General features: G+C 40.8%; 2 protein-coding genes across 3 annotated transcripts in view; one reads left to right on the plus strand and one right to left on the minus strand.

The window, feature by feature from the left end:
* Positions 1–549: 549 nt before the first annotated feature.
* On the minus strand, positions 550–2024 carry LOC129755549 (dehydrodolichyl diphosphate synthase complex subunit DHDDS). Of its 2 annotated transcripts, none has more exons than XM_055752100.1 (2): positions 1844–2024; positions 550–1793 (listed from the first exon to the last, which is right to left on the minus strand). In XM_055752100.1, the coding sequence occupies exon 2, from the start codon at positions 1773–1775 to the stop codon at positions 795–797; it is 981 nt and encodes a 326-aa protein (XP_055608075.1). In that variant the 5' UTR covers positions 1776–1793; positions 1844–2024; the 3' UTR covers positions 550–794. The 2 variants fall into 2 exon arrangements, with proteins under 2 accessions (XP_055608075.1, XP_055608074.1); XM_055752099.1 differs by having other exon boundaries at positions 553–1780.
* Positions 2025–4667: 2643 nt separating this feature from the next.
* The window catches only part of LOC129751518 (bromodomain and WD repeat-containing protein 3-like), a 38109-nt gene continuing 27541 nt past the window's right edge, over positions 4668–15235 (plus strand). The window contains exon 1 of the mRNA XM_055747064.1: positions 4668–5276. Coding sequence (XP_055603039.1) covers positions 5213–5276 — 64 coding nt within the window. The 5' untranslated portion in view covers positions 4668–5212. The remainder of the gene's footprint in view (positions 5277–15235) is intronic.

The following is a 15235-nucleotide window of genomic DNA, read 5'->3' on the forward strand; positions in this document are numbered from 1 at the left end:
TTATATTACTAACTTACGAAAGACCATTTTCTAAAAAGCCCTCTATTTTATGCCGCGCATGAAATCTTCAGCTTCCTGGACGCAATGCAACTTCTTTTCGGAATGGCATGAAAAGGACGGGTTTACGGAAAAAAGTTTGGTCTTTTTACTGAAAATCCCTTTGGCAAAAAGCCCGCCTAGAGTCCGACACATTTTTCACTTTGTACATCGTATAGTATTGTATTCAGCTTTAAAAGTTTTTTTTTATATGAAAAGTCTCGATTCTCTATATGACTTCCTTCCAGTAGCCAGAAGGATATAAACTGCAATTAATTTTACTAATGAAAAGAGGTCTTTAAAATTTTATTAAATCTTTTTACTAAAACAAAAACAAATCACTACAGTATTTATAATCATAAGGGTGTTCATCATAAGAAGAAGTTTCAAATTCTATTTTTCATAAGCAGAGATCTACAGTATAAGATGATCTAAAAGAATAATAAAAATCCAAAAATATATTCTTAAGCATTTTATTAATCGTAGAATTATGAAGTGCTACACAATTTATTTATGAATCAGAGTTTACAATAACAAAGAATATAACGACTACATTTAACAAAAGATATTAAATCATGTGAGATGAATTCAGTTACCTTAATGATATTGATTGTTTTAGAAAAATGTAAAATAACTACTGGAGCTACCGAAGTCGCTCCACATTTTATGAGTCACAATCACAATTAATTCTCTATAGAAATCATTTTAAGCCAAACAACCAAACATACATGTTTTCAACGATTACACCTTTTTGTTTATTAATCCAAGCTAATTGCACTGGTAAGCTTAACTAATTTCTCGTGATCTTTTCTCTCAACTTCATCCAAAAAGCTCTTCACCCTTTCTGCCTTTTCCTTCATCTGTTCCGGTTGATGCAAGCTATCGCCACTGATCATCGTTGATTCCGCATCCGTTTCTTTCCCGTCACCCGTGAGCGAGTCCTGGATCGAGGTCATCCGCCAGTGACACCTTTGGTAGTAAAAAACTGCCCCAAATAGGTGCCAAACATTAAACTCTGGCCAAAGGGTTTCGGTAAAGTAGATAACGGCCGAGCCGGATTGCCACAACAGGAAATCACTGAGTCGCACTTCACCCGACGTACGCACCAACAGATCCGGTTCGGAGCAATGTTTGGTGTACATGCATCTGGATAGCAGGTGCTCGTCGATATCATCGTGATGCAATTTTCCTTCAGCCACACCTTCGGCGACCGTTCGAATCGAATGGGCCATTTCATCTCGGGAGGTGTAGGCAAATGCTACGTTGAGGAATGCATTGGTGTTGTTTTTCGTTAGCAGCACAGCTTCTGCCAATAAGTGTTGGATATCCAACGGAAGCATGTTTGTGTTTCCAATAATTCTTATACAGATTCCCCGCTCATGGAGTTTGTCTCGTTCTTCGAGTAATTTTTTAAATTTTTCCCTGGCCAGCGACATCAGTGTATCAACCTCTTCTTTGGTCCTCTTGAAATTCTCTATACTGAAAGCATAGACCGTGACCTCGCGGATGCCTATATCTTGGCACCATTGCAGCGTTTCCGACAGTTTATCAAATCCCTTCGAGTGTCCCTCGGCTTTGGCAATTTTTTCCTTCTGGGCGAATCGCCGATTTCCATCCATGATGAAGGCGACATGGTTTGGTACCGGGCCAGCTTTCAGCACCTTTACAACCCATCGGTGGTACCACGAGAGGTTACTTTCCCGTACCCAACCTGACGTTGTTGGGTTCTGTGACGTCATTGTTTCTGTAACAAGTTGCTTAACTTTCACATCGTTTTGTGGAGAAACCAACATCAAAACATCCTTACCTTTTAATATCAGCAGATTTGTCGAATATCCTAGAGGGGTTCTTCCAAACGAACTTGACAACGAATGGCTAACAAAAACAGGCGAAAATCTGCAATATTTACGGAGCTGAGCTGGATCGTGTCGATTTGGAAGTACAATTTGTGCTTGTTTTCAACCTCCCACCACCTCACATGATGATGATTGCTGGCTGCACCTTGATGGAGAGAGAGAGAAAGTTCGAGAGAATGCGCCATGTAATGATGACAGCGTTAGCTTCGTTCAATCTAGGTAGAAAATGGTTTCAGTTAACTGCTATAGTTGTTCGAAACTTATGGGGTCGTTGTTCAATAAAGAAAGTTTGGATCGATTGGAACCAGTCGAAGCCGATCAAGCTCGGCAGGGGGATTCGTTACGACCTGGATCAAGGTGGGTATATATTCAGGAGGTGTTCCCGAATAACGAATTCCCGATTCAGCCCAAGGGGGGTATATAGAAGGTGATACGATCTCTCAAATTTCAGCATCAGCCATGTTGATTGCTTCGTTGCGTTTGTTTACTTTTAATCCATAGAAAAGTTGAGACCTTAGCTTGCCTTCTCTTTTCGAGCATCACCCCACTTCACCGCGCACTCTACGCCTACTTACTGTAGAAGTCAGAGAACCTAGTAATGTAATGACCTTGATTCAGCCATTTTGGCTATGTAGGCTATGCAACTATGCGGAACTCATGAAGTTTGTTTACCAACAAACCACAGAAAAGCTGAGCAAAAAATAAACAAACTCATTGAGAGCCCCGCTCACTCCTCGCCTACTTACTGTGAAAATCGGAGAACCTAGTGTATCTAAGAACCTTGACCTGGAAGAAGTTTATCAAAGTCAATAATTGGAAAAAGACAGGTTATCAACTGTCAATCCATTTCTACCTGTTTCGACAAGACTTCATTGAACAGACTTGTTGTTGATTGCGTACCGCTGTAAGTAAAGCTGACCCGATCAAACAAACATTGATCGAAGTTGCAGTTTAATGTTAAATCTTCGAAAAATAAAATCTGTGATCACAAAAATGAATTTTTCTTATTAATTTCCTTTCTTCTTCTGGGATAAAGAAAGGCCAATAATAAACCTTTATAAGAATAGTAAACAATTTATGTCGTTTTCGTATGAAGTCAACGAAAAAGCGAATATTGTTGACTGAAAAGAATCTCTTGGATTAAAATCCATCGATTCTGGTTAATAAACTTCAAATATTTCGTCTCTAGGTGAAATATTCTAACATAAAGTGTTTTAAAAAATGCAGTTGGTCAAATCGTATCATCTTAATGTGTTGTGTTGTGTTCTATTCTTATTGCAAGTCGAATTGAAATATTCTGAATCAACGGATGAAGTGTTTTATTTAAAGAAATCATTGAAAAAAAGTTTAAAATAAGCAATTGAACCATTTATTTAGAATCAAAGAATTTGTTTAACCCTCCAAAGCCGTTCGGGTCAATATGACCCGAAGCGCACATTTCAAACATCTTTATCATCATTCCAATATACTGATGAACTGGTAGTTTTGACAGACCAAGTATGTTCTATGAAAATAATTATCAAATTAACGCCAAAAAACTAAAATTTGAGTTTTTAAAATCGGTTCATTGAGAAATGAAATACAGCTAAGCAAAGCCAAAACTGGATGTCGTTTTTTTAAAGTAAGACTTTTTTCTACCGGAAGATCTGTCATAGCAGTAAAAACTTTCATTGGACCCCAACATATCTATACATTTTCGGATAGATGGATTCTTGACAATTTCAAACATCAATGAAATAATTAAATAGTGAAAAGCTGTCAGAAGTTATGAGTATTTTAAAAATAAAATTGATTTTTCGGACTTTTAACTTTCTGAACCAGTTTCTGAAAACCTGGTAATACATATCGACTTTATTTTGAAATGTTGAGTAATTAGAATAAATTACCTACACAATGAATATAATATCATCAAAATCAGTTACCATTTACAGCCAGGAGAACGAAATCAAATTACAACTCATATTTCCCCGAAACGGATATTTAGCGAACGGCTTTGGAAGGTTAAAATCAAAGTCCAAAAATATTTTGTTATAAGAATGGATAATTTAATACAGGAAAAAATGAATGTTTTGAACACAAATCAATTTTGTTTTGTTTCAAATGCCGCATGCATTTTTCTCTGCGTGAAAATGTTGATGAAAAGCTGGGGGAGGAAGACTGAAATTTGCTGCATCGTTTTCTGCATCGTTTTTTTACTGTTCGGCAAAAAGCCAGCAATTGTTGAAAAGATTTGTAATCGTTCAAATTTTAACTTTAGATGATCAGTTTCGTGTATATAGTGAGTCATGTAACTCAGTTGTTTAGGTGCTAAATTTAGATTTAGCTATATTTTTAGAACAACCATTAATCAAGCCATTTTTATGTATCAGCTTCCAAACTTTGACGAAATTTGAGCAACATAATACGCCTGATCATGCAGGAATTTGCCAGAGCAAAACAAAACCTAATTAAATAATTGTTTTATGCAAAACAAGTGCTTTTCAGCATGAAAAAAGTTTTATTAAAAATTACTAAATAAGAAAGTAACATTTTGAACCTTCGCACTGGTCGGTAGATTAATGAGAGAAATTTGACGTTTGATTTTTTTTTCTTTTTTTATTCAGTCTTCCTCCCCCATAGATGAAAAGTAGTTGGAAATATTTTAAGATTTTTTTTTGCATGGCCATTCGAAATGTTCAATCGTCTCGGGTAACTCACATACACAATCAAAACTGCTCGAATCGTGCAGCTTGTCTGTCACTCACACGGCCTCACAAATTTCAAAAGAAAGGAAACCACCAGTAGGTGCGGAAGTTCGCGACTTGTGCTCCGTGAAAATTATCAATTTGTGGCGTTAAAAGAGTCGGAAGTGAACAATTTCCTATCGAAAAGTGGACGGGAATAGCTGCTGAACCATAGTGGATAGAAATTCGGATGAATTTCAACCTTAAAGTTGATTTTTTTGAGGTTTTAAAACTCGAAAAGTGATCCCATCGAAGGGGAACATGATACTCCGTCATTCGTCGCAGTGGACGGAGAGAGAACAAAAGTTGCCAGTGTTTTGATTGGTTACTTCGATGAGCTCCCGTCGTCGGGTGATTGTGTGAGTGCGTAGGAAGAAAAGAAGGGAAAAGCTCGACGCGTCGCTTCGCGTATGAAACAGTAAAAAAAGTTGGAACATTTGTGTACGTGCGTGAAGATTTTTATTTGGTTCCTTCCTCGAAGTAAAACACAAGAGCATAGAATATGATGTTCGTGTGCTAGGGAAGAAGCTAATGGCGGATTTATTTTTGGTTTGTGCAGTGCAAAAATGAGTAATTTCAAGGAATAAGTTGCCGGAAATGGATACTAGTAGCAGCGAAATGCAGCACACTAGTGCTGCGGACTGGAATCCTCGGGTTTCAGGTAAGTTGGGCTAGGCTATGTTGGGAAATTCACAAGCAAAGAGCTGACTATTTTGTACGCCCACCCTTCGGAGAAAGTTCGAAGGACTGGTTGGTTGAACCAGATTTTTTGAGACTTGTGCAATCTGAAAAGCAATGGGTGGGCGAGCTGGGCTATGAACAATAACTGTTCCACTTGCTTGAATTAAAATCATGAATAAGCTCCAACATTTCATACAGCAATAACACTAATTCCGTTTTTAGAATTCTCCCGATCCTTTTGAAATTGTTGATTTATTTACACACGAAAACCTTTTGGCACAAGCCTTTTCATCAGGACAAGAAATTCCTTAATTTTCCGTTTGTTGTCATTGCACTTTTAAAAATTTAGTAGTTGTAATTTATCCAGAGACGTTTTCTTTAATCTACTTTGCATCAGATCTAATGAACTTGTCTCTGCAGCTGATTCTCAAACATAAAATATCAATTTTTTTAATTTGGGAATATGTAAATCAAAATATATTGCCAGGTTTGTCCTAAGCTTATCTAAAACACAGACATAAAATGTAGGACAAATCTCTGAAAACAATTTAAAACAAAAATATTGTTCAAGAGATAACATGGATAAGTGGGTATGTACCTGTAAAATGGAGTGAACGAAGATTGGATTATGTATCAGGACATGAATTTCCTTGACCCCAACTATGATTTTTATATTTATGGGCTGACGTTAAATCAATAAAGAACAATTACAATTGCATGAAAGGCAAAATTTATATGATTCGAACTTCTTACAAATTATGAGGAACTAGTTGATTCCGTTCGACTTCGTTTCGCTATAAACTTTAAAAATGTAACAAGATGAGATGTTCTTGTTTTAACTAAGAAAAATCTCGATATTCCTTGCGTTGAAGAAGAAATAATTTGACATTAGGCGAGTACATATTCTTATAAAGAAAGTAATAACCCAGCCTCATAAACGACCTTTTAGTTATTGACCGAAACTCGTTCTTCAGTTTCTACTTACACAAAACCGTTGTTTTTCCAAGTCGCAAAAACGGAAAATGGTTCATGAGAATAATGTTTATTGTTAGGAGATCGTAAGCCTGTCAGTTATAAACTACAGTTCAGGTTAAGGATATGTAACATAATAAGGATTTCACTAGTTGATGTTCGAATAGAGGTGAAATAAAACCTAGATCTATTCAGTGCTTCCTAAAAGCTACGCAGGTTACTTGACTCTTTCGCTGAAATCGGCAGACTGTTCCAGTAGTAGGCACCGTACAGAAGAATACGTTTTTTTAGAATATCGGCCATAGAGGAAAATCAAAAAATGGAATTGGGACAAAGGAAATCACTACAAATCCCTTTTTTTGCACGATAATCCAGCGAACAGCTAATGACTTTTTTTTCTTCAAGTTAGAATTCATAATTCAAAATAAGCGATCGATTGGTTGTCCCTTAAAACTTCCGTGTTGACGTTTTTGCCGATGATTCACTCTAAATACCGTTAATATCGCAAAAGACCCTTTATCCTACTACCGTGGAAACTCAGCTCTATGTGCGATAGCCAAACTGTTTGAATTGGTGGTCCTGGATCCCATATTCTCGTACTGTAAGCATAACTTTTTCAATGACCAAGAAGAATTCATGTCCAAACGTCCACGAGAAGCGACCTGTTGACTTTCACTTTCTTTTCGCAAGAAAGTTCGCCTAGGTTTCGGTGGGTCCCTGCTTGGCTGGTGCCGCAGTTACTTAACTGGACGTAAATTGACAGTTCGCACGGGAGACACTCTCCAGACTTCCTGTCCTGTCTCCAGGTCCTGTCTCTTCTAGTGTGCCTCAAGGAAGCCATCTTAGATCGGTTATTTTCTTAATCTATTTCAACGATGTACTTTCACTTCTCGGCGGCCCGAAATTGAGCAATGCTGATGACCTAATTTATATTATTTATTTTTTATCTGCATAGTTTTCCATTTCACGACATAACTCAATGCACAGAATTCGTAAAATTCACTCGGTCCAAGACAACCGTTCTCCGATTTCTCGGACATTCCACATTCGCTAGATCACGCTTTACGTGGTCTATCCACCTCGTTTCTCTCAGATTCGTAGCGAATACCTATTTTGGAGAGTAGTCGTCCGGCATTCTCGCAAAATGTCCTGCCCAGCGTATCCGGCCAGCCTTCGCCACCTTCTGGATACTGGGTCCGCCGTAGAGTAGCGCGAGCTCGTGGTTCATCCTTCACCTTCACAGCACGGCACCAAAGATAGTTCTTAATACACGTCGCTCGAATACTCCGAGTGTGCGCAGGTCCTCCTCGAGCAATATCCATGTCTTGTGCCCGTAGAGAACAATCGGTCTAATGAGCGGCATGTACAGGTTACACTTCGTGTGAGGGGTAAGTTTTCTCGACCGCAGTTGCTTGTGGAGTCCATAGTATCTAACGGCTGTTATCGCTGTTATGTTTGTGTGCAGTCACTAGTGAGTTGAGATAGACAAAGTCTAGCTCGACGCCGTCGATCGTGACTTACTAACTTACTTAATGTTCCCGCGCCGACCCTCCGGTGCATAGGGCCGTAGTAAAAGACCTCCACTGTTGATGATCCGGAGCCAGCGTCTTCACCTGGTCCCAGTCAAGATTCTCGTCGACAGATCGGATTTCAGCGGCTAGGCTTCGTCGCCAGGAGTTTCTGGGTCTGACTCTTCTTCGATGTCCTCCTGGATTCCGATCTAGCGCCTCTCTGCAAATCTCGTTTTCATCTTTTCGCAGCGTGTGCCCAATCCATCTCCACTTACGTTCCAGAACCTCGATTTCTAACGCCTTTTGGTGACACCGGCGATGTAGTTCCTCATTCGAGATCCAGTTGCCAGGCCACCAAGCGCGGATGATATTCCGCAGGCAGCAGTTTACAAAAACTTGCAGTTTTCGCGTTGTTACCGCATATGTGCACCAAGTTTCGCGCCCGTACAGCAATACGGATTTGACGTTTGAGTTGAAGATTCGGATTTTCGTTCGTAGAGAGATCTAGCGTGACCGCCAGATGTTTCGAAGACTCGCAAACGCAAATCGGGCCTTTCTAATCCGGGTTTCGATGTCTTTTTTGGTACCATCATCAGGCGTTATCTGGCTACCAAGATACTGGAAGCACTCCACTTTCTCAACTTGTTGCCCAGCTACCATGAAACTGGAGGATTTCCTGTGTTGATCTCCATCGACTTGGTCTTTCCGACATTGACATTGAGACCTGCTGCCTTGGAACTGTCGGTGAGGTCATCGAGTTTGCTCTGCATACCCGGTTGTGTTTGGGCGAGCAAAACAATATCGTCAGCCAGGTCAAGGTCGTTCAGTTGCTCCATTATTGAAGGATTCCACGGCAATCCTTGGTCCGGTGCACAGTCGATCGATCCAGTCAGATTCTCATCCATTACGATGAGAAAAAGTAGCGGTGATAAGATACATCCTTGTCTCACTCCAGCAGTTACCGGGATTGGTTCGGACAAGACACCGTCGTGCAAGACCTTGCACGAAAATTCCTCGTATTGTGCTTCGATGAGATGGACTGGCTTCTCTGGTACTCCTCTTCGCCTTAGAGCCGCTCAGATGTTTTCATGGTTAAGTCGGTCGAATGCTTTTTCGAAGTCAACGAACACCAGCAGAAGAGAGTCCTGGAATTCGTTGATTTGTTCCAGTACGATTCGTAGCGTTGTGATGTGTTCCACACATGATCATCCGGATCGGAATCCAGTTTGTTGCCGTCGGAGTGTAGCTTCGATTTTCTTCTGGATCCTGTTCATGATCACTTTCCAGAGTACTTTGAGGGTTGTACAGATCAACGTTATGCCTCGCCAGTTACCGCACTCTTCCAGTCGGCCGGGAATGTTGCAGTATCCAAAATATCAGCGAAAAGACGGTGCAACATTTGTGGTGACAGGGCAGGGTCGGCTTTCAGCATTTCAGCAGGGATGCAATTGATCCCAGGTACTTTGTTGGATTTCATGTTTCTGATTGCCGCTTCTATTTCAGCCAGCGAGGGCGCTTCCGAGTTGACGCCATTAATGCGACTTACTGTTGTCGCTTCCAGCTGCGGGTTCTGTTGGCCATCGTTATTCGTGACTCGAAAGAGTTGTTCGAAGTGCTCAGTCCATCGTTTGAGCTGATCTGTTCGACCGGTCAATAAATGACCTACTCGGTCTTTTAGCGGCATTCTTGCATTAGTCCGGCATTTTTGCAGCACTGAGGCGGCGAGAAATGTCATAAAGTAATCGAATATCTGGCGGCGGCTCTTCGGTTAGGGAGTTTGTCCAGGCTCTCTTGTCTCGTCTTCAAGCTCGTTTAACTGCCTTTTCCAGCTCCGCATATCGTAAGCGGATGGCTGCTTTGGCTGACCCGGTACATGCCTGCTCAATTCCGACTTTCGCCTTTGTCCGATCATCGACCATCCTCCAAGTTTCATCCGACATCCATTCACTTCTTTTTCCACAAACTTGACCGAGAGTACCATGGCTCGTTGTTACCACAGTTTACTCAGCCGGTGGACGGCAGAGTAAAAAGAGCAACAGGGCATATAGTCGCAGTTACTGGGAAAATATTTTGGGCGGAAGTGATAACGTTATTATCATCGCGGTCTTATCCAAAAGTAATTGGAAAAGCTCATGTTAAATCTCTGATTTCTATAAAATTTCCGAAAAACGTTGTGGATAAAGATATTAAAAGTAAACAGAAGTAGATTGAAGGATACTGCGTGTGAAATCGACCTATGTGGTAACAAACATTTATAACATATCATACTAGGTAACATTTGTAAACAAACATAAATTAACATATTAAAATAAGTAATATGAACCTCATTCAGGTCACAAATCAGCAGTAGAAGGGCAAATCAATTCGTCGCGCCGCCTACTAAGTGGTTTGAAGCCTATGCAGTACAATCGTGAGTAGCAATTCTGTAAAAATAGATCAGTGAGGTTAGGATATTCATTCTATTTGTAGCCAGGGACCGACAAAAAACACAAACACAGCACAGTACATATCGTGCAACACAAATCCTGGAGTGCTGACACATAAATTTTCGTGTGCGACACTTCGGTTTGGCACAGCACTTCAATTGTGTTGTGCTGCATCCAATCAACACGACACAGTTCCCAGTTGTGTCGTGTCGAGAAGAACACAGTTGTGCTTAGCACGCAACACAGTGTGTGTTACGAGCAAGGCTTTTTTAACCCGTCGCGCTTGATTGGGCAGCATTTCTCCCTATTTTACATGGCGAAGTTCTTCACTCACATTGTGTCGAGAAAGAAGCTTGAAAGCAAACGAAAAAAATCTATCCAGTTCGCCTGCTGGCAGATTTGCAACAATTAAAATCTCATCTTTTCGGGACCGGCACACGAACACACTGTGTCGTCAACTGTGTCGGATTTTGTGTCGCATGCAGTACTGTGCTGTGTTGCGGCCGACACGCAACAAAAGAAGATCAACACAGACACAGCACAGTTTCGTTTCGGATGTGCCGTGTCATCAAATTGTGTTGCACTTACTGTGTTCGTGCTGTTTTCGGTCCCTGTTTGTAGCTCGCAATCGAAAGTGTTTTGAAGAGCTCGTATTATCAGGGGCTCTCAAGCAAATTACCTATATCTTACGTGAGTATAAATTCAAATCAAAGTAGGAGACGAATATTGACTGCTTTAATTTCAAAACTAGAACAACAACGATCAATAACTTCTTAAAACCATCGGGCGGTCTGGTGAGGCGTGAATTTCAAAAACAGAGGCATAAAATAAGTACTAGCAAATTGTAAGTACGATTAGTAAAATGAAACCAATTGTGAACTCATTTGTAATTAAAAATATACAATTTCAGTTTGAGCTGCTATACTGCTACGAAAACACTAGTACTTAGTCCATTCCGATCCCCAACACTCGTCGTGATAAAGGCATTCTTTATTCCACACCACTGTTCTTCGACTGTTCCGTCTGTCTGCAATTCCGAGGCTCGGGATTCTAGCTGTTCAACGTATGCCCTTTTCACCTCTGGATTCTCCAACCGGCGGACGTCATATCGACACCCGACTTTCTCCTCGCGCCGTTGGACACGCGCAACTTTCAGTCGTATTTCGCCAAGGACGAGGTGATGGTCAAATGCAATGTCTGCGCTTCGTTTGTTCCGGACATCAAGAAGGCTCCTTCTCCATTTTCGGCTGATGCAGATGTGGTCGATTTGATTTTCTGTTCGGCCATCTCGGGATACCCAAGTGACCTTATGTACTGGTCGTTGGGGGAAGAGCGATCCACTGATCACCATGTTGTTGCCACAAAATTCTACAAATAGCTCTCCGTTTTCGCTAATCTGTCCTAGGCCATGGCGCCCCATGATGCGCTCAAGGTCCTGATTGTCGGAGCCAATCTTTGCGTTGAAGTCGTCCAAATGGATTTGAATGTCACCCTTCGGAATTTTCTCTACCACGCTGTTCAGTTGACTGTAAAACTACTCTTTCTCCTGCATAACACTGGACCATTGTAAGGTTTCTAACCCGTGTTCTAAATCTGGCTAGGATTATTATTTCGTTTATCGGTTCCCATCTAATGAGGACGGCGTAGGCCTGCGGGCTCAACAGGAAACCAACTCCTCGTTCCCGAGTAGCATGTTCTCCTCGTATGGCAGAGTAAAGCAGTACTTGCCCGGACTGTGTCTTGTGTTCTCCAGTGTTAGGCCAACGGACTTCGCTCAGTCCCAGAATTTCAAGCTTGAGGCGGCTAGCTTCTCTAGCAAGTTGAGTCAGCTTGCCTAGTTGGGCTAGGGTTAAAACGTTCCAAGTTCCAATTCGTGTCCGTGTTTTTATGCTAAAAGTCGTCGCCAAAATTCCAGGTCGGTCGTTTATTTCGGATTCCGTAACAATTTAATGAATCGGGAGCAGTAGGTTGTTAGCCTAAGGTCCCGTCGATCGTTACCTCGTTATTTTTGGACAAGCGGACTCGATTGGTCATTCTGATGACCTTAAATAGCCCGAACCATAAAAAGCCCGCACGACATTAACTTCCTGCAAAAAAAAAAACAGTTCAAGCTCTTCGCTCGCTGGTGCGACACCAACTGCATGCCTTTGATTCGCAGCTTTTCTCGTAAGCGGCAACCTTTGACTGGGGAGTACTTTCTTGGAGATGAGCCTATCACACGCGTGAACCACATCAAGGATCTGGGCGTTATTCTCGATCAAAGACTTGAATTAAAGACACACACTAACTACGTTTCAAATAAACCATCGAAGGAATTCAAGGACGTGTATTTCCTGAATTCGTTCCACGACCCCATTGACTTCGTAATCGAGAAAAATCAAGACATTCTCTCCTCCTCTTTCTGGGCCTTCTGCAGTCGATCATCTCGTCGTCGGTTCAGAGCCCATTTCTGGTGCAGTTTGCAGTCATCTGCATGTTCATTGCCTTGTACTCCCACGTGTGCTGGGCCCCAACAAAGTTCAACGCATATCCGAGTGTAAACAGTATTACAGTCGAGAATGCACCCATCTCTAGACCACTAAGCACAAGAATTCCTTCTTTACCCTGTACTTTCTTAAGGGGGGGGGGGGGGGGGGGGGGGGTAGGGTCTAACACTTTCAAAAAATCGATTTTTTTATTTTTATATTTTCTTATTGTAAAACATTTCAAGAATGTTGTGTCAAATTTTCAAGTCAATTGAAGCAAAACTGTAGAAGTTATAGGCCTTTATCTCCTCCTATCTAATACTGCAAGAAAGCAAAAGCAGAAACTTCAAACGCGTTTTTCTCGAAAGCACATTTTTAAAGTCCGTGGACATCGTCATATGGAAACTACTTATCCGATTCTTTTCAAATTTGGAGCATATTTTCTACATATAAAATACCAGACCCCAACGTTTTTCTTTTTTGATTTTTTTACTTTGGGGAGATTTTACAGGTGAAAAATGGCGGATTTTTTCGTGAAAAATCGTAGTTTTTACTTCAAACAGCCACAAAAATTTCATAATTTTTTTTTAAGTTAAATAAAAACGTTGGGGTCCAGAAAAACATCTATTAAAAATATTTTGCTCTGATTTTTTGACTTCAGATGATTCTGTGCTGAGATACAGTGTCCACCGCAAATCGTGTTTTCTAAAAGGCATCCTCGAAAGTGCTCCGTCACCGGCTCATTTTTCAATATTTTTCTACGAAAAAATTACTAAATGTTCTTTTAACAATGCTTTGTATAATGCAAAAAATTTTAATACATTTGTTTGAACGATAGCTCTAGAAAAAAATCGTGAAAATGGTGTTTTTTTATACCCGTTAGACCCTACCCCCCCCCCCCCCCCCCCCCCCCCTTAAATCCCTTTTTTTGTTTACAATTCGTATAAAGGGGGATAGGAGAAATGTCAATAACTACCATGAAATCTCAGCTTTGTGTACAATACTGAAACTTTTCGAATTGGTGGCCTTGGATCGCATTTACCTACAAGTGAAACTTTTTAAACAGGCAGCATGGATTTATGCTAAAACGCTCAACAATAACATACTTTCTGACCTCCACTACGTTTGGAGACAGTGACAGTTAGAAAAACTGGGTCATAAACTGAGCCATCTTTAGCAATCTGTCTGCTGCGTTCGACAAGGTGAACCATGGTTTTAACATCGGAACGGTTGAACGTGAGGATGTTGTGGATCTCTACTTGGCTGGATCTGCAGCTACTAATTAAACTGGACGTACATTTACGTAAATCGAGCCAGGTTTCAGCTTCTTTCGGTGTACCTCAGAAAAGTTATCTAGGACCAATAGTATTCTTATTCCTCTCAATTTCTTGATTTTGACACGTGAAAAATCTTGATGTGATTCCTGAAAAACGACCGGATGTCAAGACTCACACCCACTACATTGTCGACAAAGCTTCCAGAAATCTGCGTATTCTTTTTCGCGTTACGAGAGACTTTGAGGACATGTACGGTCTGAAGAATCTCTACAGTAGCTTTATTTTATCTATCCTTGAATATACCTGTGCTTTTTGATGCCCTTATTATCATAGCAGCTCTGAGCGCTGCGACACCTGAAGGGGCAAGACCTGTTGCGACTTCCCAGCAACGAAAGCCTGATCCATGCCAACATCTGCAAGCCCGCAGTTTGTCGTTGTTGATGTGCTTTCATTAAGAACCGACTGTCCCGTACTGTTAGGAGCACTTCAACTAAGCCTACGACCTCGAATCGGAATCTTTGGCTAATTGTTCCTCTTCGGCAGAACAATTACGGGGCGAACACAGTACTAATTAATTGGCACCATTAAGACTTTTAACCGTTTCTCCGAGCGTTTTGATTTAGAAGTTCTGTGGAATGTATTCCGAAGTAGAATTCTAAGTGTCCTAAGTTTAGTGTAGATTATTTGTATTAGTAAAGGAGCCTGGATAAGCTTGGTGTTTTGTGTGTACACGGATGTGCAATAAAAAAGTTTCTTTAAGGCCAAGAAAATCTACCGTAGGAGAAAAAAATTATGAATTGAATAAGTTATACTACATATTTCAAGGAAAAGAGTGACAAAGATGTTCAGCAGGCCAATGTTCAAATCCAGTCGACGTGCAGATAGTTTTGAGTTTTGAATGTCAGCAATTGTACCTACTTTCATACCGAATGCAACTTTTTTGTTTCTTTAACATTTTCAACAGCAAAAAACTAATTGTGGGAAATGGGAATGATATCACTTTTTGAATTCCTGATTTTCTCTAATTTTCGATCTGAAAGAACTAAAGTTCTCAATTTTATGCAATGATAGGTTGTATGTCAGGGGTGAGCAACCCGCGGCCCGCGGGCCGCATGTGGCCCGCGAGACCCTTTTGTGCGGCCCGCGAAGCTTTTTCTCAAATGTCTATGCCTTAACTTATTGGATAGTTAGGAAAATTTCAGATTGTTAACTTTTACTGGTAATTCAAGCGTTTATTACGTTCTGTTCAAGGCTTTAATTCAATATAATTTATGACTTAACGTAATAT

Source organism: Uranotaenia lowii, chromosome 3 (genome assembly GCF_029784155.1).
Source record: "Uranotaenia lowii strain MFRU-FL chromosome 3, ASM2978415v1, whole genome shotgun sequence".
Classification (NCBI taxonomy): domain Eukaryota; kingdom Metazoa; phylum Arthropoda; class Insecta; order Diptera; family Culicidae; genus Uranotaenia; species Uranotaenia lowii.